The sequence below is a fragment of the Chrysemys picta genome, chromosome 4, assembly GCF_011386835.1.
Source record: "Chrysemys picta bellii isolate R12L10 chromosome 4, ASM1138683v2, whole genome shotgun sequence".
NCBI classification, from domain to species: domain Eukaryota; kingdom Metazoa; phylum Chordata; order Testudines; family Emydidae; genus Chrysemys; species Chrysemys picta.
Genome location: NC_088794.1, coordinates 14,039,710 through 14,061,598, shown reverse-complemented (window position 1 = coordinate 14,061,598; position 21,889 = coordinate 14,039,710). Strand labels below are relative to the sequence as shown.

The window sequence follows — 21,889 nt, the reverse complement described above, 5'->3', positions numbered from 1 at the left end:
CCATGCTGATGTGTGTGCTCAGAAAAGTATATGATTAGTTGTACTACAGAAGTGCGTAGAGGTCAGGGTGCCATTGTGCAAGGCGCTGTTCAAACATGAGCCTGCAGCTCTGGAAGGAAGAGTGCTCTGCTCTCAGGCAGAATGGAGCTGTCCAGCCCAAGGATAATGCTTATCTGGGCAGGGGACAGAGCTGCCTTGGGGGCCAGTCCAATACTGTGGAATAAATGCCCTCAGGCTCTAAGGCCCATCCATCCCCAACCTCCCCACCTTCTACCCCAAGTGCTGGATGTGCGCCTCTGATAGCAGCCCAGAGCACCATCGACATAAAACAGAGGCTTTTTAAAAATCCCAAACAAATACTAGGCAGCACACACAATTCTCCCCGTGGGGAGAGGATGAGAGAAAATGAACCACGTGTAATACACCAGTCATGTCACTTAGTGCTCGACCGGAAGGCACTACAATACTGCGGTGTGGAAGGCGAGAGATGGCTTTGCATGGAACAGAAGTTTGTATTAACCCCCGTTTCCAGATAGAGACGCTAAGGCCCAGGGAGGTGAGAACAGCAATTTCCAAACTGGGAAAAGTGGGGCACCGAAATCTGTGTTTAGGGATGGAAAGAAACTTGCCCTCTTTTTCCAGCGCTCACAACTCCCTCTGAAGCCAGTGGGGATTTCAACTGCCTTTGTGTCTGAGTAACCAGATTCTGTACTTCTGCCTCTGAAGGCAGTGGCAACTGAGGGTGCCCAGCATCTCAGAAAAATCAAGCCAGTTTTATTCGTGCCCAAAGGTGGGTTTGGCTGCCTAACCAGTTACCCAAGTTTTAGCCTAAATGATTTGCCCATCGTCCCACAATAGTAGAAGTGGAATAGAGCTCCAGCGCTGTAATTCACTAGACCACACATCACGCCCAGAGCTGGGAATGGAGCCCAGGAGCTCTCACTCCCAACTCCTGCTCCAAACCGCTACACCCCACCCCCTGCCCAGATCTGGAACAGACCCTAGGAATATCCTCTCCCTCCCCCCGCCCCCCAGGCCTCTGCTCTAAAACTCAAAACTCATTAATTTTCTAGAAGGAATAGGGAAACTATTACATTAGTCTGCTATGGTTCATACATAGAACATCAGCCTATTTGCTCAGGGGCTTATATTGTTTATTTAGGTTTTCTTTTATTTCTCCCCTACATCTGGATGTATTTTCTCCCTACACCCACAAACTAAAATTCACGTCATTTTTCAAAAGGACTCTGAATCCTGTCATAGCCTTATGCCGCTGGGGACTAATATTTCTCTGTCAGCACTGAGCTGGCTATACAAACAGAATTGGCTTTATCAGCAGCCAGTCCCTGAATGTCAGCGGCACAGAGCCTTCTCAAACTCACTCATTGCAAGAGGTCTCGGAGAGCTTCCACCTCCATCACTCCCCAAAGTCAAAGAAAAATGGAAATGCCTTTTCCGAGGGGCTGCATGCGTCCATCTCTTGAAAGACAGATCCCAATTCGGAGGTGAACAAGGGCTCAGTCTCTCTTGTCATGGGCACTTCAGGCCAAAAGGGCCCCGCAAGTTAGGGAGGGGAGAATATTAAGTGTTTGGAACTGTGGTTTGGAATAGCAGCCACCATATGGTCTGAACCTTGGGAGTCTCGTGGCAAAAATGGAATGAGAGCAGGGTTTTCCCACTGGACCAGAAACTGGAAGTGCTATTGTAACACACTGGTAAAGCACATGTTGCAGACTCAGATGATGGCAATTTCACAAAGGGTTAACAGCCTACTACTGCTGCCAGCTAATGGAGTTACATTGTTAGCTGAAGTAGTAGCACTCTGTGTTATAGCTTGGAAGCTCTCAAATTTAACTCCTCGTGGGGTGGGGAGTGTTAAACCATAAGTACACTGAAATCCAGTCATTATTTCAGGAACTAAAATATGCCTTTGTTTCAGCTTGGCTGTAAGGATTGGTGAAGATTTAGGGCCCGGAACCTTCTTTCTCATACCTGCTTTAGCCAGCTCGTCTCCACCAGCCTTTGTTCTATAAGGGGTGCATCCCATCTACTTGCCAATGAAACGGTTTATTTCTGGCCCCTGTCCGTAGCTCCAGCCACAGAGCCCTCATCTCCCGCCACTTCCCTTCTTCACTGGGCTGTTTGCAGTTTTGGATTCCAATGCATTGGATTCTCAACGGGAGAGAAGGGCCCTTTTCTGGGCTAATTTCAGTGACTAAACACAACCGGGGAAGGCAGCACACCATTAGTTATGTTCTGGGCAGGTTCTATTTACTGATTGGATCAAGGATTAAAAATAGATTTTCATTTTTATAAAGTGATTTCTAACCTTGTTTTCCTGCCCAGAAAGCCTGCTTTGGATGGAGCTAGGAACGATGCCATTGGCTTGTGCAATGCAACAAGAGAAACTACAATTTAATTTGTACATTTCCCAGCGTGTTGTTAATCTCCTGACTTATTGTGGGCATTTGATTTCTGCAGCTTTACTTTGTAATAAGGGGATTAGCCAGAGCCATAGGTCTCTTGTCCGACTCTCATCTGCGGGGGATTACACCTACATTTTGTGGTTAATTAATGGGTCAGAGAGGTAAAAATGAAAATCTGAGTAGCACTGTGCCCCACGTCTGGGCAAATACACGTCTTTGAAGTCCGGGAATACTTGCTCATATGCCTGGTCAGCGAAATGCCTGTCTGAGCCCTTTAGCCTTCAGTTGGCTCAGGGCCCTTTGAATCACCAGAGGTCAAAGGCACAGGGACCATATAAGTATGTCTACACAGTGACTGGGGCTCATGCTAGCCTTCTAAAAACAGCTGTATCAGCAGGGCTGGGAATTGTGACGGGGCTGGAGTTTTTGCTCTGAACTCTAGGGAGGGGGCTGAGTTACAGAGCCTGAGTTCCAGCCCGAGCCACAACTTCCCAGCGCTGCCTAGGCTGAGAGGTTCAGTCCAAAACCACCGTGTAGACATACCCAGCAAAGCCGTTGTATCGGCGAGAGGTAGCCGGGCCAAGAGGAGTGGGCTTTGGCTTGCAATCGCCTAAACTGAATTTGACTCCTGCTAGGATAGCCCGTCTCGATGTGCGGGCCCAAACTTGTTGAAAGATGCTCTTGAAAATGAAATTGGAGCAGAGCAGGACGGGTGTCAGCTCGAAGGCCTGTGGGCCAGGTTCTGACCATTTACACCGATGTACAGCCAGGGTCACTCTGCAGACTTCGGTGGCATGACTCTGGGAGTAACACTAGTGGGACTGAGCCCAGAATCTGGTTCTCTTTTGGGCAGCCCTGACACTGTGGCACAATTTGCTCAGGAGAACAGAGCATGCCCTGCAGTCAGCAAAAGCAGCTCCTAGTGAAGTCAGTGGGAATCATAGAATATCAGAGTTGGAAGGGACCTCAGGAGGTCATCTAGTCCAACCCCCTGCGCAAAGCAGGACCAATCCTCAGACAGATTTTTACCCCAATTCCCTAAATGGCCCCCTCAAGGATTGAGCTCACACTGCTGGGTTTAGCAGACCAATGCTCAAACCACTGAGCTATCCCTACCTCCCCCCCAATAGTGCCTGCTGATGCCAACATTGAATTTGGGCCTGTGTTCAGTGGCTCCCCATAGAGCAGCCAGTGCCAAATGATATCCAGAGCAGGGAGGGCACCCTCTGCTACGCCACTCCTCATGCGGAGGGGGTCTCTATTGTCAATATGGACCCTAAGCTTGACTCTGCTGCTCATCCAGTCTGGGCTCTGCTGTCGCTCTGGGTAGCTCTCCCAGCCCATAGAGAGGCTTGTGCTCTCAGGCAGAAAGTGATTTTTTCCCATGTAATCCAGGTCAATGACAAAACTCCTGTTTCTCCTTCATTTCCCTTCCTCTCAGCAGCACGCTGGGAAGGCCTGGCTGGCAGTTTTGCTAACGGGTGCCCTCCGGGCAGTAGCCACTCAGTCATAATATCTCTTTGCCTAGGTGATTTCTCTCTCATCATCTTCCCCCAGGGGATAAAGAATAGCTCTGTCTGCCCTCCGTTCTCTTGCCCATGTATTGCGGCTGCTCTAGTGCAGGGGTTGGAGTTTTGCAGGAGGGGCAGGGCAGGGGAGGGAGGAGAACTAGCTACCAGTCACTTAGCTTCTCTGTGCCCCTGCTCCCTGCCTGCACAATGGGGCTGCTAGTGCTGCCCTGCCTGCCAGGGGTACGTGAGGATGAATACATTAATGCTGAGGGGGGCCAGAGACGGACCCAAGGGAGCACAGCACCACTAGCCTTCGAAAGGGACTGAGCAGGAGACATTGCTTTCTATCACCATGGAGCCAGGGGGCAGGTTAAGCTCTACAAAAGCTTTATAAATAGCTGAAAGCTGTTTAAAAGGAGGCAGCAAACTTTGGCTCCCTAATTACAACCTGTCTGGCTACCGCTCAGTTTTCTCCAAGAAACCAAGATCTGCTATTGACCGTCTTCCCATAAATATTGTTTTCCTTCCGTGCGCCTCATTTCCTTCGTCTGTCTAGCCGTGGTAATAAAGGGGCTGGAGCTATCAGGCTCTGGGGGCACCTGAGCAGCAATACCCCGCATGCTAACGGAAGTGGCTGCATTGTTTAAGCCCTGAAGTGGGGGCTTGGCACAGGTGGGTGAGTGCAGGCTCCGTGTGGAGAGTGTGTTGGCAGATACAATCTTCTCCTGGAAAACCCCAGTACCAATGGCTAGACTTGGATTGTTCACATCAATATAATATTATTAGGTTTGCCCTGCATATGAATGAAGTCAGATATCTTTATAAATGCCTGCTAACTGGAAACACAGACAAATTAGCACATGCTCCATTGCCTTTCAATACCGTCCTGCCTTCCTGTCTCAGCGGCCGCACCTGGGGAAAAGCTCATCCTCTCTAAGGCAGGCTGAGGTTTTAACCCTTCTTTGGTGGGACTAGGTTCTTCCTCTTCCCCCCCACCTTCATGTGTGCCCAGTGGGGTTAGAAGTAGGGGTGCTGCTGCACCCCCAGGCTTGAAATAGTAATAACAGACCCCAAATATCTGGTTTCCATCATCAGCATCCCCACCTTAAAAATGGTTCCAGCATCCCGGAGTGTGCATGGCCTGGAAATGTTCCGATGCTTCACTCCACACAGTACCCCAGACCTTATCCCCTCAGTGCCACCATGTCACTGCGCTGCTCTGTCCCTTCCAGGCCTCCCCATGGCAGAGCTGGTATCCCTGGGCTCTGCTCCCCTGACCAGTTCTCACAGTTCTAGGGGTAACTGCCCCCTTCGTGGCCCCCTCCCAGGTATTCCCTTAGGTCTGAAGCCTCCAGACAGCTTGGTACTCGGTGGGACCCAGGTTCCTCACTCTTCAGAGCAAAGTATTTAGGGCTCCAGGGCTCCCCTGGCAATTCACTATGCTAATCCCAGCAGGTCTGACTTTAGTTCAGCACCTGCAGTTCTGCTTTCTCCCAGGGCCAATGACAGAGTTAACCAGTGACCAGCCAACTTCACAAAGCATGGGACGTTTATTGAGGACAAAGCCACTGCAGAGAAAACAACAAACAATCTGCACACGTGCTCAGCTTATCAGGGGTCACTCATCATCTGCACAAGGGCTCCTGGGAGCTTGAGACACAAGTTTATCAGTTCTCTGTTCCAGAATGAGTCTCTCCTATGTCAGATCAGGCTGGCTCTTTTTATACCCTGGGGGTTTTTGTCTTCCAGGTCTCCTGAACCAGTTCATCCTAACCAATGCCTCCAACACCTTTGTTTCCTAGGGGATACATTTCTGGTACTTGTAGGTTACTGCTATGGCAATTTTTCATAATGGAGATATCCCATCTCTTAGAACTGGAAGGGACCTTGAAAGGTCATTGAGTCCAGCCCCCTGCCTTCACTAGCAGGACCAAGTACTGATTTTGCCCCAGATCCCTAAGTGGCCCCCTCAAGGATTGAACTCACAACCCTGGGTTTAGCAGGCCAATGCTCAAACCACTGAGCTATCCCTCCCCCATGTATGGTGACCCCTATGTGTCAGTCCAGCTGGCCGCCTACTGCCAAGGAATAGGGAGGAAGCAGGGTGGGTATGTTTCGAAAGCCTTTTACCTCTAGCACATCAGTGCAAATCCAGCCCAGTGTGGTAGTGACTAAGGCCTGGTCTACACTAGGCGTTTATGTCGAAGTTAGCGCCGTTAAATCGAATTAACCCTGCACCCGTCCACACTGCGATGCTATTTAGTTCGACATAGAGGTCTCTTTAATTCGACTTCTGTACTCCTCCCCGACGAGGGGAGTAGCGCTAAATTCGACATGGCCATGTCGAATTAGGCTAGGTGTGGATGGAAATCGACGCTAATAGCTCCGGGAGCTATCCCACAGTGCACCACTCTGTTGACGCTCTGGACAGCAGTGCGAGCTCGGATGCTCTGACCAGCCACACAGGAAAAGCCCCGGGAAAATTTGAATTTGAATTCCTTTTCCTGTCTGGCCAGTTTGAATCTCATTTCCTGTCTGGACATCGTGGCGAGCACAGCAGCACTGGCAACGATGCAGAGCTCTCCAGCAGTGATGGCCGTGCAGTCTGGGAATAGAAAGAGAGCCCCAGCATGGACTGATCGTGAAGTCTTGGATCTCATCGCTGTGTGGGGCGATGAGTCCGTGCTTTCCGAGCTGCGATCCAAAAGAAGGAATGCAAAGATCTACGAGAAGATCTCTAAAGACATGGCAGAGAGAGGATACAGCCGGGATGCAACGCAGTGCCGCGTGAAAATCAAGGAGCTGAGACAAGGCTACCAGAAGACCAAAGAGGCAAACGGACGCTCCGGATCCCATCCCCAGACATCCCGTTTCTACGAGGCACTGCATTCCATCCTCGGTGCTGCCGCCACCACTACCCCACCAGTGACCGTGGACTCTGAGGATGGGATACTGTCCACGGCCGGTTCCTCAGACATGTTAGGGGACGGGGAAGATGAGGAAGGAGATGAGGAGGGCGAGGCAGTTGGCAGATCTCACAACGCTGATTTCCCCGACAGCCAGGATCTCTTCATCACCCTTACAGAGATCCCCTACGAAGCGTCCCCAGCCATTACCCCGGACACAGAATCTGGTGAAGGATCAGCCAGTAAGTGTTGTAAACATCTAAACATTTATTTTTAACAAAACAGGAATATTAACAATTAAAATAATGGGTTGTTCATGATTAGTGTGCCCTAGGCGCTTAACGGTTTAGTAAGGGGCAGTGCAAGTTTTGAAAAGAAATCTAGCAATGTCCGGTTTTCAGTGATTGTCCTGCACAAGCCGCTCTACTGTGTATTCCCTGCTACTGCAGCTACAGTAAAATGCGGTCTATATGTGCGGGGATAGAGCAGTAATCCTCCTGGGACATCTCGATGAAGCTCTCCTGGAGGTAACTTGAAAGCCGTTGCATGAGGTTCTTGGGGAGAGCGGCCTTATTGGGTCCTCCGAAGTACGACACGTTGCCGCGCCACGAGATTATCAGGTACTCGGGGATCATTGCTCTGCACAGCAGGGCGGCATACGGCCCTGGTCTTTGGAGGCTTTCCCGGAGCATTCTCTCTTTGTCGCTCTCGGAGATCCTCATCAGGGTGATGTCGGCCATGGTGACCTGCTTTTAATTAGGTAGGGGAATGTTAGTGTTGGGACTGCTTTCCCGTTCCTTTACAGAACTGTCACCGCTGGTTTGCAGCCACGCGGTGGAGGCGGGAGAGGGGCAGCCGAAAGGGATCATTCCCGGGGACAGCCGCGAGGGGGTGGGACAGGGGCAGAGTTCCCGCTTGCCGGATTGCTGGCAGCAGGGACTGACATTGATTTAAATGTGAAATGAGGCCAGTGGTAATATAAAAGTTTTAAACTGCCACAAGTGTACGGCTTACCATGTCTGCCTGCAACAGAAATTCCGTTGTGCTGCCTCGCTTCTCAAATGTGCTGTTCAAGACCCCAGGCACAGAATGCGAAGGCCGAGAATTCGACCTTGTGCTGAGTGCGCATGTGAAAGGTGCTGTGCATGGTCTTGTTCACAGAGAAAGACTATGTTCTTTGTTCACAACTACATTTATCTTTCAGAGGAATTCACTCCCTTTTTCCCATTTCCACAGCCCCGTCTGCGACTGTCTCACAACCTAGCCTGGAATCACACTCCCAGAGGCTAGCGCGGATTAGGCGTAGGAAGAAGAGGACACGGGAGGACATGTTCTCTGAGCTTATGGCCTCTTCCCAAGCCCAGGCAGCACAGCAGACCCAGTGGCGGGAGAACTTGACCCAAATGCACCAAGCCAACATGGATCGGGAGGAGAGGTGGCGGCAGGAAGACCAGCTGGCGACTCAAACGCTGCTTGGACTACTGAGGGAGCAAACGGACACGCTCCGGCGCCTTGTGGATGTTCTGCAGGAACGGAGGCAGGAGGACAGAGCCCCGCTGCAGTCCATCTCTAACCGCCCTCCCCCGCCACCAAGTCCCATACCCACCTCACCCAAAGTGCAAAGAAGGAGAGGCGGCAGAGTCCCTGCTAACTCTCACTCCACCCCTGCAGAGAGCTCTAGTAGCAGAAGGCTCTCATTTCCCAAAATTTGAAAAGTTCTTTCCTTCCCGCCTGACACAAGCCCACGTCCAAGTTTCACCTCCCAATGCCATGTGTAGTTGATAATAAAAAATTCGTTTCTGTTAACTACTGTTTCAATCATGTTCTTTTGGAGGAGGAGGGGAAAGGGGGTTGGAAATTGGACAGGACAGTCTCCTTTGGCAGGGTACATAGTCGGGGGCAGGCACAGCAGCAGGGCACATACACAGTGCAGTGATGCAGTGACTAGTTGCCCCGGTTAGTCTGGGAGGTTGTTTTGATGTAATGTTGGGGGGGGTGGGTTGCTCTGTGACTTTGTGGCGGGGGAGGGCAGTTACAGATCTTAAGCGCCGGTCCTTAGACAGGATCACAGAGCCACACAGCATGGGATCTGTAACCGTCCTCCCCCTGCCACAAAGTCAAATAGACCTCCCATACACACAGTCCCGATCAGGAGGGGTGACAGGCTCCGTTGAAACAAGCATCCCACCGCAGCGGAGCCTGTCAATCCTTGAGTTTAGAAGCTGCATTCGCATCACAACACTAGACCCGCCCCGCACCACAGTCTGCGTCCCAGTTTTAAAAAATTCCCGCGAAAACAGTATTAAAGAAAACGGTGTGCTTTAACAAAGTAGAACTATTTTTATTTCGACACGTGTGTTGGAGGGGGGGTGAAGGGGGTATGTAACTGGATAGGATAGTCAACATTACCTGGGTAAAGAAACGGGGGCAGGTTTAGCTTCTCAGTACACAAACTATAAAATCACAGGTTACCCTGCTCACTCAGGAACTTTGCTTTCAAAGCCTCCCGGATGCACAGCGCTTCCCGCTGGTCTCTTCTAATCGCCCGGCTGTCTGGCTGTGAGTAATCACCAGCCAGGCTATTTTCCTCAACCTCCCACCCCGCCATAAAGGTCTCCCCCTTGCTCTCACAGAGATTGTGGAGCACACAGCAAGCTGCTATAACAATGGGGATATTGGTTTCGCTGAGATCACAGCGAGTCAGTAAGCTTCTCCATCTCCCCTTGAGACGGCCAAAAGCACACTCCACCACCATTCTGCACTTGCTCAGCCGGTAGTTGAAGAGTTCTTTTTCAGTGTCCAGGGCGCCAGTATAGGGCTTCATGAGCCAGGGCATTAGCGGGTAGGCTGGGTCCCCGAGGATGACTATAGGCATCTCCACATCCCCAACAGTTATTTTGTGGTCCGGGAAGTAAATACCTTGTTGCAGCCGTCTAAACAGACCAGAGTTCCTGAAAACACGAGCGTCATGAACCTTGCCCGGCCATCCCACGTAGATGTTGGTAAAACGTCCCCTGTGGTCCACCAGTGCTTGCAGCACCATGGAAAAGTATCCCTTTCGGTTAATGTACTGGGTGGCCTGGTGGTCCGGTGCCAGGATAGGGATGTGAGTTCCATCTATGGCCCCACCGCAGTTTGGGAATCCCATCGCTGCGAAGCCATCTATGATCGCCTCCACGTTTCCCAGGGTCACTACCTTTGGCAGCAGTACATCAACGATTGCCTTCGCTACTTGCATCACAACAACCCCCACGGTAGATTTGCCCACCCCAAACTGGTTCGCGACTGACTGGTAGCTGTCTGGCGTTGCAAGCTTCCACAGGGCTATGGCCACTCGCTTCTGTACACTCAGTGCAGCTCGCAACCGGGTGTCACTGCGCTTCAGGGCAGGGGACAGCAACTCACAAAGTTCCAGGAAAGTTCCCTTCCGCATGCGAAAGTTTCGCAGCCACTGGGATTCATCCCAGACCTGCAGCACTATGCGGTCCCACCACTCAGTGCTTGTCTCCCGTGCCCAGAATCGCCGTTCCACGGCATCAACATGACCCATTGCCACTGTGATGTCCTCGGCGCTGGGTCGCCTGCTTTCTGACAGGTCTGTGCTACTCTCAGACTTCAGGACATCACCGCGGTGCCGTAGCCTCCTTGCCTGACTTTTCTGCATCTGCCTCAGGGAAACCTTTATGATAAGCTGCGAGACGTTGAGAGCGGCCACAACTGCAGCGATGGTCGCAGCGGGCTCCATGCTCGGAGTACAGTGGCGTCCGCGCTGTCAATGACTGGAAAAGCGCGCGAACTGTTTTCCCGCCGGCGCTTTCAGGGAGGGAGGGCGGGAGTGATGGACGGATGACGACAGTTTCCCAAAAGCACCCTCGACTCATTTTGTTACCCAGAAGGCATTGCCGGCTACACCCAGAATTCCAATGGGCAGAGGGGACTGCGGGAACTGTGGGATAGCTGACCACAGTGCACCGCTTCGAATGTCGACGCTATCACCGTTAGTGTGGACGCACAAAGTCGAATTACTGTCCTTAGTGTGGACACACACGTTCGACTTTGCAATATCGATTACAAAAATTCGATGCAAGTAAAATCGAACTACTCTCGTAGTGTAGACAAGGCCTTAGGGGTCACCCTTTGAGGGCTCTTTAGTAGCATAGGAGAAATGAGCCTAGCAGCTCGCCACTCGCATTCCCAGCGGACAGGTATCCACCCTGCAGCATCACCACGCCCAGCGCAGGTTTGTCTGTGCTGGCCTGTTTGCTGGGAGCACCAAGGAATGACCAGGCCAGGGACTGCACTCCTTGAGCCCTCACCATCTGTGGAGCAAGGGGGAAGCAGATGCAAGGCGGGAGGACGCTTGCATGGCTTCTTTCTGTGTGTGCATGGCGGATTTCAGTCCCCCATGCTGCCACCTTTGCTCTGCTAATACAGTGAGGAGGTTTGTTCCTTCGGCTTCACCGAACCCCCAAAGCCGGGATGTGTTCAACCTGCCTCCTTGTCATCGCTCCTCTTTGACAAAGTGGCAGGGCCCCACTCTGCAGCAGGAGAAAAGGACAATACATGTGGCTGTATTAGTCACTGGAGACGGGAGTCATTCTCATTTATAAATAATTGCACAATAATCCCACTACAAGCTCCAGATGAAACTGCTGACAACTTTGTCTCCATGCTGATGAGGGGAGACATAAATAATAGCTCAAATTAGGAACACAGCTGGTAGGCAGCAAGGCATGTAGCAGTGCCAAGTGCTACACACACGCTATTTGGTTTAAGGTTTTTTCTTAAATATTTATTCTCAATTTGAGCAAACAAAATATCAGACTTTTAGAATTGAGCCCATTTTCACCTGCTTTCTCCTCTGACGTCTCTGCCCACTTTGCTAGGATCATCGCAATGCTTAAATTTGGATCCAGTCCATCCCTATTCTGCAATACATTAAATACATATTTAAGTCCCCATTCTCCCTCCCTACAAGGTCTGTCCACTTGATTCAGCTAGGGATGGGGGTGCATCTCCGAGCTTCTAGACTGGAGAGATTAAAGGGGATCCCGCATGGTCCAATCAAAACCAGACTAGACACAATATGGGACACGTGTTCTGGAGCAGTGGCTCTCAAAGCCATGGCCTGCAGAGCAAAACAGTGTGAACCAAGCAGTAGGTGCTGGCGAGGTGGCTCCATGAGACAGCCTCTCCGGCTGGAAAGGCTGGAGAACACCTTGGCCTGGGGCATTCAGGTGGGTCCCCAGGACTCCAGTGGCTGAAATCACAGATGAGATTTGGCTCTGCAGGTGATGGGGAGGATAGCACTCTCCCGTTACAAGGGCCAGGGCCCAGCCAGCCTCTCTCTGCACACCTCTGTATCCTTCGTTAAGGCAAGGAGACCTTGAAGCACTATGGGGAGGTGGATGGTAAAGTTTAGAAATACTGGGGTCTGGTGGGAAGAGTCTTCATGACAACACGGCCCAGTGGTGAGGGCTCTGCGCTGGAACTTAGGAAACTGGGTTTATACTACCAGCTCTGCCACTGACCTGCTGGAGAACCTTGGGAAAATCCTTTCACCTGATGCCCTTTCCACCTGGGTCTGTTTAAATTGTAAACTCTGAGGAGCAGGGTTTGTCTTCACTGTGTGTTCAAAGCCCAGCACAATGGGGCCACCAGATGCTGCTGTAATATAAATAACCACTTTGATATTCGAAAACCAGGGCAAAGGGAGGCCGGGGCAAAAGGCGACTAGCAGAAATAGAGACCCACGAAAGCCAAAGCTTTGGGAAACCCACAGGAACAGCTGGCTGTAAAACAGAGCATAGGACTGTGCCAAGCCATCAGGGCAGCCCTTAAAGATCAAACCACTGCCACTCTCAGAACCGCCCTAAGGACACTGGGGCAATGGGGGGCAGAGCACAGCATTGAATTGGCCCCACTGTGGTCAAGCTGAGCACGTTAAATTAATTTTTTTTTTAAATTAATGGAGATATGCCATCTCCTAGAACTGGAAGGGACCTTGAAAGGTCATTGAGTCCAGCCCCCTGCCTTCACTAGCAGTACCAAGTACTGATTTTTCCCCAGATCCCTAAATGGCCCCCTCAAGGATTGAACTCACAACCCTGGGTTTAGCAGGCCAATGCTCAAACCACTGAGGTATCCCTGGGGTCTGAGATCAGAATGCTGCATTTCCCCAAGGACCACAGTGCAGCAGTTCCCAGCTCAGGCGTTAACGAGGACGTAGGTCACCGATTACAGGGGGAACACGGAATCCTCCACTCACGACTTGGCAGGTGAGTAGAGAGGAAATAATTGAAGTTTTCAGATTTACTTATTTGTTCAATAGCTTGTGCTGGGACCAATCCTCCATCTCCCCGAAGAATGGCAACACTTCCAGAGCCTTTAATAGGACTAAGATTTGAGTCTTAATCTGGGATTTTAAACAGGGGGAAAGTTTTAGCTCATTTGTTTGTTTAAATACTTTTCGGTCCACCTGCAAAGTAGCTCTAGCTTCCAGGGCACTGAGGCTGAAACCCAGCTTGGCTTGTGCTTCACGTAGAGCAGGGCTGATCTCGGGGGAAAGGGGAACATGATTTAGCAGTGAAAGAGCCAGTTTTGGTCATCTCTGTCTTCCTGCTGAGCCGCTAGGATAGATACTTCACTGCAAAGAGAGAGAAAGATGTAAACTTGATTTACAGGTAACATGAGACATTGCATGGTGCTGGGATCCAGTAGCAATCCAATTAAATTCTTGTTGATGCATTTGTATTAGTGTGTAAACTCTAAGCCAATCAATTATTTAAATGCACTGGGAATCATGTCCTCTCGTTATTAAAGGGGCTGAACTCATGTTGCATTAATAACAATAATAAATATTGTGGATGCTCAATTCTAAAAATGATTCCAGGAGTTCTGAAGTCTTAGCAGGAGTTGGGAGTCTGAGAAGTTGACGATGGCTCAGTAGGACTATTCCATCACAGTGGGACAAAATCCAAGTGTTTAAAAATCTCTGCAAAGACCGAAGGTAGAATATGGAGGTTTTGGCAATCCATTTATAATAATGAATCTCCATTATGGAGCTATGGCATATCTGGATCATGCATAAATAATTGCACAGATCTTCAGGGCCAAGTAACAAGCTGGAATAAGTGGGAGCAGTGGAATTGCATTGGCTAAATTCAGCAGGGACAAATGCAGGTGCATAAAAGCTGGTTGTGAAGTGGAAGGAAGCGGCAGAGCGGAGTGATCGCACCTGTTCTGGTATTCGGTGGGTGTGCAGAATGAATGTAACTGGCACAGTGAGGAGGCAGAAGGGGGAACGCTAGGAGGAGGGTCGGATGAAGCAGCCGGTCCTGATTTACCCTGTTCCTTTGCTATTCTCAGAACTGGGCCACCTGCATGGCTTCTGCTGAAGTCAATGGGTTAGGTTACCTAGGGATGTTTTTACACTACCTACCCCAAGACTGAACCACGGCTCACTGAACACATTGTTACACCTTCCCTGTCTGACACCATGAGTGGCACTTGTGGCTTCAAATAACAACTGGGTCAGGAAGCCCAACACAGCTGGGCCTACCAACCTGGCTGCCCTTGCCCCTGCTTTTCTGTCACCCAGTTGCCAGTCATGCTGCAGCGTAGTTTAAAAGCACTAAATGGCAGGGTTTCCTTGCAGCTGGCCTGTTTAGAGCAGATTCCCAACTGGAGAGTGACGAGCAGCAACTTCTGCCCATTCATCCATTTCTGTCGTCTGGTCTGAAGTTCCTAATGTGCTCCACGAGCCTTCTCTGTGTCCCCCATGCTCATTCGCTGCCCCCAGACTAGCCTCTACACGCCGGTCTGCCATTCGGCGTGTGATGGGGAATGTAAAGGGGGAGAATCTTTTCCATTGTCTTCCATGTCGCTATCAGACAGTGAGGGACACGGCCATGCCGCTCTCCTGTCCCGCTTCACTCTGCAAGGGGAGCAGCCAGCCTGCTGCTTAGGTCCTTCCACACTTCTCGTAGCGTCTGATTTCCCTTTGGGGACACACTGCTGCTTGTGACTTATTTTAAATCAGCATCCGGATGAGACCTTGCTGTGTTTGTGAGAGGCTTAGTTGTAAGCAGCTTGTAGGGCAAAGCTGTGATTATTTGAGGCCAGGGGCGGGGGAGAGAGAGAGAAGAGGAAGCTTCTCTTTTGTTTTATGTGCTGCTCCTCAAGACCTGGTGGAGGGTTTATTCCTGGGAATTTGAGAAATGTTGATACATCAGTGGTTTTAATGCCTGGGCCTTTTTTTTAGCGTGGAACCATTAAAGATGCCCTGCACTCAAATATACCCTCTACATGCTACTTTAATACAAATAGACAATAATAATAATAACAATAATGACTAATGCTCCGGTGGAAAACCAACTATCAAATCCTTGGAATGCTGTAGTGCTAACCATTATGAAGAGTACAAGTTTCCCCACCTGAAGTGGATCCTGGGCAGGAAAATTCTGATTCAAAATTTTAAACACACCGGTCATTTTACGAAACAAACGGATGTAAAATTCCCAGCCCAATCAATCTCTATCCCAATCTCAGAGTAAATCTGGTAACTGAAGTCCTCTGCTATCACTATTAGAAACTAGTTGCACGTATCAAAATATTCTGCGCTAGCCAGCAAATTACAAGTAAATGAAAAATATTTGCTCAAATACAGATTAAAAAGGTCACTGGCTGCCTTATGAGATGATTCCCTGATGCAAGCATAGGGAAAATCTGGGGTGAGCAGGGAATCCTGTTGGCTGGAAAGACACTGCATTAAAGCTCAGTGAGAGGAGATGCAGACGAAGGCCAATTTAAGGAGTAAAAAGGAAATGAAGTGCAACCAAGAGCATAAACCTGAACCGGGTTGTGTGAGGGTGAAGTAGTTAGCATTGCAGAGGTTAATGCAGCCTTAAACCTTTCCGTCTTTCCTTTGAAGCTGAAAGTCAAAGGAGTCATGTTTTGCTCTCCAGTGAGTATAAATATTGTTCTAAGGAGCTGCATGCCGGCAGTAACTCCTGAACCACAAAGCTGATTTATGTCTGAGAGCAGTGAGGGACTGAATCTCTCTCCTCAACCCCTCTTGCTCTGCCTCAGCATCTCTCTCCTCCAGAAGCTTCCAGAAAGTGGGACATTTTCCTTGCCTTTTCCTTTGTTTGTTTTTGGTTCATATGCAGCCAAAGGAGGAAGAATCTAAACCACAAGTTCCTGCCGTTCTTATTCGGAGTTATTATTCCTGTTGCGGTAGCATGGAGGGACCTCAGCTTGTCTCTGTACAGACAATCCCTGCCCCAGAGATTTTACAATCTAGGATTAAGGAGATACACAACAGGGAAATACACCACCATAGGAGTGCGGTGCACAAAGGGACTGTAAATCCTGGAATGTTTGCATGTTAGCACTCACAGGGGTCTCTGGCCACAGTGCCGCTTTAGATTTGGACACAGGTTCATTCTCCCTTCCAGGTTGACCTCGAAGGGCAGGAGAGATGCAGTCAGCTTTGGAGGTTCATTTTAGCCTCTCCTCATTCATGGCACAACACACACTTGTTACAAATAGTGTTTCCTATAAATCATAGACCCATAGACTTTAAGGTCAGAAGGGACCATTATGATTGTCTAGTCCGACCTCCTGCACAACGCAGGCCACAGAATCTCACCCACCCACTCCTGTATCAAACCCCTAACCTATGTCTGAGGTATTGAAGTCCTCAAATCGTGGTTTAAAGACTTCAAGGTGCAGAGAATCCTCCAGCAAGTGACCCATGCCCCACGCTGCAGAGGAAGGCCAAAAAACCCCAGGGCTTCTGCCAATCTGCCCTGGACGAAAATTCCTTCCTGACCCCAAATATGGTGATCAGCTAAACCCTGAGAATGTGGGCAAGACTCACCAGCCAGACACCCAGGAAAGAATTCTCTGTAGTAACTCAGATCCCATCCTATCTAGTGTCCCATCACAGGCCATTGGGCATATTTACCGCTAATAGTCAAAGATCAATTAATTGCCCAAATTAGGCTATCCCATCATACTATCCCCTCCATACATTTATCAAGCTCATTCTTGAAGCCAGATATGTTCTTTTGTCCCCACTGCTCCCCTTGGAAGGCTGTTCCAGAACTTTACTCCTCTGATGGTTAGAAACTTTTGTCTAATTTCAAGTCTAAACTTCCTGATGGTCAGTTTATATCCATTTGTTCTTGTGTCCACATTGGTACTGAGCTTAAATAATTCCTCTCCCTCCCTGGTATTTATCCCTCTGATATATTTATAGAGAGCAATCATATCTCCCCTCAGCCTTCTTTTGGTTAGGCTAAACAATCCAAGCTCTTTGAGCAGTGCCGGCACTTCCACTAGGCGACCCTAGGCGGTCGCCTAGGGCGGCAGGATTTGGGGGGCGGCATTTTGCCGTCCTCGGCGGAAATTCGGCGGCGGGGAGTCCTTCTGCTCTGGGTCTTCAGCGGGAATTCGGCGGCAGGTCCTTCACTCGCTCCGGGACCTGCCGCCAAAGTGCCCCGAAGACGCGGAGCAGAAGGACCCCCGCTACCGAATGCTCAGAGGAGGAGTGCTGCCGCCTAGGGCGGCAAAAACCCTGGCGCCGCTCCTGTCTTTGAGTCTCCTTTCATAAGACAGATTTTCCATTCCTCGGATCATCCTTGTAGCCCTTCTCTGTCCCTGTTCCAGTTTGAATTCATCCTTCTTAAACATGGGAGATCAGAACTGCACACAGTATTCCAGATGAGGTCTCACCAGTGCCTTGTATAACGGTACTAAAACCTCCTTATCTTTACTGGAAATACCTCGCCTGATGCATCCCAAGACCGCATTAGCTTTTTTCACGGCCATATCACATTGGCGGCTCATAGTCATCCTGTGATCAACCAATACTCGGAGGTCCTTCTCCTCCTCTGTTACTTCCAACTGATGCGTCCCCAGTTTATAACAAAAATTCTTGTTATTAATCCCAAATGCATGCGATTGCACTTTTCACTATTAAATTTCATCCTATTATTCCAGTTTACAGGTACTCCAGATCTTCCAGTAGGATATCCTGGTCCTTCTCTGTATTGGCAATACCTCCCAGCTTTGTGTCATCCGCAAACTTCATTAGCAAATTCACACTTTTTGTGCCAAGGTCAGTAATAAAAAGATTAAATAAGACTGGTCCCAAAACCGATCCCTGAGGAACTCCACTAGTAACCTCCCTCCAGCCTGACTGTTCACCTTTCAGTATGACCCGTTGTAGTCTGCCCTTTTACCAGTTCCTTATCCACCTTTCAATTTTCATATTGATCCCCATCTTTTCCAATTTAGCTAATAATTCCCCATGTGGAACCATATCAAATGCCTTACTGAAATTGAGGTAAATTAGATCCACTGCGTTTCCTTTGTCTAAAAAATCTGTTTCCTTCTCAAAGAAGGAGATCAGGTTGATTTGGCACGAGCTACCTTTTGTAAAACCATGTTGTATTTTGTCCCAATTACCATTGACCTCAATGTCCTTGACTACTTTTCCTTCACATTTTTTTCCAAGACCTTGTATACTACAGATGTCAAATTAACAGGCCTGTAGTTACCCGGATCACTTTTTTCCCCTTTCTTAAAAATAGGAACTATGTTAGCAATTCTCCAGTCATACGGTACAACCCCTGAGTTTACAGATTCATTAAAAATTCTTGCTAATGGGCTTGCAATTTCATATGTCAGTTCCTTTAATATTCTTGGATGGAGATTATCTGGGCCCCCCCCGATTTAGTCCCATTAAACTGTTCGAGTTTGGCTTCTGCCTCAGCTATGGTAATATCTACAGTCATATCCTCATTCCCATTTGTCATCCTACCATTATCCCTAAACTCCTCATTGAAGACTGAGGCAAAATATTTGTTTAGATATTGGGCCATGCCTAGATCATCCTTAACCTCCACTCCATCCTCAGTGTTTAGCAATCCCACTTCTTCTTTCTTTGTTTTCTTCTTATTTATATGGCTATAGAACCCTTTACTATTGGTTTTAATTCCCTTTGCAAGGTGCAACTCTACATGGCTTTTGGCCTTTCTCACTTTATCCCTACATGTTCTGACCTCAACAAGGTAGCTTTCCTTGCTGATCCCTCCCATCTTCCACTCCTTGTAGCCTTTCTGCTTTTTCTTAATCACCTCTCTGAGATGCTTGCTCATCCAGCTTGGTCTACAACACCCGCCTATGAATTTTTTCCCCTTTCTTGGGATGCAGGCTTCTGATAGTTTCTGCAACTTTGACTTGAAGTAATTCCAGGCCTCCTCTGCCTTTAGATTCATAAGTTCTTCAGTCCAATCCACTTCCCTAACTAATTTCCTTAATATTTTAAAGTTAACCCTTTTGAAATCAAAAACCCTAATCACAGATCTATTTTTGTTTATCTTTCCATTTAGTTTGAACTGAATTAGCTCATGATCGCTCGAACCAAGATTGTCCCTTACAACCATTTCTTCTGTGAGGTCCTCACTACTCACCAAAACCAAATCTAAAATGCCATCCCCTCTTGTTGGTTCAGCAACTACTTGGTGAAGGAATCCATCAGCTATCGCATACAGGAAAATCTGAGCCCTATTATTATTACTAGCACTTGTCCTCCAGTCTATATCTGGGATGTTAAAGTCCCCCATGATCACACAATTCCCATTAGTATTTAGCTCATTAAAAACATTAAAGAGGTCTCTATCCATATCCAAATCGGATCCCGGCGGTCTATAGCACACCCCAAGCACTATCCCAGGGGAGGCTCTAGTAGCTTCCTTCCCCGATGTGATTTTTGCCCAGCCAGACTCTGTCTTATCCATTCCATCCCTTCTTATTTCTTTACAGTCTACCTCATCATTGATATACAATGCTACTCCACCACCTTTGCCTTTATTTCTGTCTTTCCTAAACAACACATACACCTTCAAAACCTGTACTCCAGTCATGACTACTATTCCCCCATGTTTCTGTTATCCCTATAATATCTGGTTTCACTTCCTGCACCAGTAGCTCTAGTTCCTCCATTTTGTTACCTAGGCTCTTCACATTCCTTACCCGATTAGGCACAGACATTCTACTGCCAGTATCACCTATTAGACTGGGATCTATGCTACCCTTCCTCCTTATGTCCATTCTCCTACCCATGGCTGTATCCTTTCTTACTTCGTTTTCTTCCCTCTCAATGTTAAAATCCAGCGTGGAGATTTCCTGGACATCTCCCAACCATCTCCCCCAAATTCCTAGTTTAAAGCTCTCTTAATCAGTTGTGCCAGCCTCCATCCTAGAAGTCTATTTCCCTCCCTACTCAGATGAAGTCTATCCGAGAGAACAGTCCTCTGTCCACAAATGCCTCCCAGTGGCCATACATCCCAAAGCCCTCCTTATAGCACCACTGCCTGAGCCATCTATTGATCATCATAATCTTGTCACACCTTTGTCGCCCTTCTCTAGGAACAGGCAGAATCCCACTGAAGATCACCTGAGCCTCGATTTCCTTAAGCGTCTTCCCCAGCCTAGCCTAGTCTTCCTTGATACGTTCCAGCGAGAATCTAGCCGTATCATTTGTTCCCATATGAAGGACAATCAGTGGATTCTTTCCTGCTCCCATTAGGATCCTCTTCGGCCTCAGGTCCACATCCTGTATCTTAGCACCTGGCAGACAGCACAGCCTTCTGTTCTCTGGATCAGCTCTGGTTACAGGCCTGTCTATTCTCAGTAAGGAGTCCCCAATCACGTAGACCTGCCTTTTCCTGGTGATGGTGCAATTCTCCAGTCTATCCCCTGTTCCCTCTGGCTGCAAGTCCTCTCGATTCCTATTCTCCTTTGCAATCCTCTGTAACCCATCCCGTATCCTCCTGGGGCTCATATTTGGTGTTATCTCCATTGACTCTTCCCCTCTTCCTATAGGACTAGCTGCTCTTCTCTTCTTCCTTGCCCTCTCATCTTCAGAGACCATCTGCTGTGCCCCTTCTTCAGTTTCCAACTCCGCAAACCTGTTCCTGAGCTCTAAGAGAACGAGGCAGAGGAAAAGACGGGCTAGTGAAGGAGAAATAGTCACATGCGTCCACTGCCCACTTTCCTCACCCAGCAGTCTCCCCTCAGAGTTCTTTGGTCCTGCTTCCATCTGCAAGTCTGAGCTTTTCCCTTCAGCCTCCTCATGTCTTTGCTCCATCATCCGCTCAAACCCCCTTCTAAACTCAACCAGAGTTTCCACCTGCATCTCCAATCCTTGGATCGTTTCTTCCATCAGCTCTATCAGGGGGCACTTCATGCAGACGAAACTCTTTTCAGGTACCCCCTCCAGGATCATGTACATGCCGCAGCTTCCACATCCAGTCATCTTCATTGTGTCTTCCACTGCTTGGGTCACCACCACTGCTGCCTCTGTATCTGTCATAGCCTTCCCACGTAAATCCTGTTAGTCCGTGAAACACAAACCAAACCAAAACACCACCACCCACAGCAAAACAAGCCCCCAATGAGTACCAAAACACTGCCAGAACACCAGACACTCCCTTCACTAGCCTGTCTATTCCTCTGCCTTCCTCTTAGTCTTCCCTTGCAAACTCCCACTCAAACTCCCCTGTTTACAGCTCTGTTTGCTGGCTCCTGTGCAGCTGCAGCTTCTCCAGGATGGTCCAGGTCTGGGTTCTACTGAACGAACAAATCAATGGGGAGTTGGAGAGAAGCCTTCCCACGGGAGACCCATCACCTGCGCCTTGCAAATACCGCAGGGAACAATCCTCCATTCCCCCCGGGACGATAAATTTTGTGACCTCGCTGAGCTTTCCCACCTCTAACTTCCATGATCCCTGTGGCCACAAAGGTAATTTAACTTGCCCATGCCTCTTAGAGGGCAAGGTGCATCTCACCCTCACCTCCGGGGTGCTGAGCAGAGAATCTTAGGGACATAAAGTAGCAATTCAATGACTGTCGATGCCCAGTCAATATTGTCCAAGAACAGGTGCAGATCTTTACCTCCATCCACCGGCAAGCTGCAAATCCAGCCCCGAGGAAGAAAAGCAGTTACAGAGCCTCATGAACATCAGCCAACAAG

At 49.1% G+C, this 21,889-nt stretch overlaps 1 protein-coding gene across 1 annotated transcript; it reads left to right on the top strand.

The window, feature by feature from the left end:
• The first annotated feature begins 6,104 nt into the window (after window positions 1–6,104).
• Window positions 6,105–8,649, top strand: LOC135982895 (uncharacterized). Its single transcript, XM_065591438.1, has 2 exons — window positions 6,105–7,085; window positions 8,080–8,649. Exons 1-2 carry the CDS (start codon window positions 6,509–6,511, stop codon window positions 8,553–8,555), a joined length of 1,053 nt encoding a protein of 350 aa, XP_065447510.1. The 5' UTR covers window positions 6,105–6,508; the 3' UTR covers window positions 8,556–8,649.
• The last annotated feature ends 13,240 nt before the right edge of the window (window positions 8,650–21,889 follow it).

Coding starts and splice junctions, on each gene's coding strand:
- LOC135982895 (XM_065591438.1), top strand. CDS start 6,509: ATGCAGAGCTCTCCAGCAGTGATGGCCGTGCAGTCTGGGAATAGAAAG. Junction 7,086..8,079: donor ATCTGGTGAAGGATCAGCCA/GTAAGTGTTGTA, acceptor CCATTTCCACAG/CCCCGTCTGCGACTGTCTCA.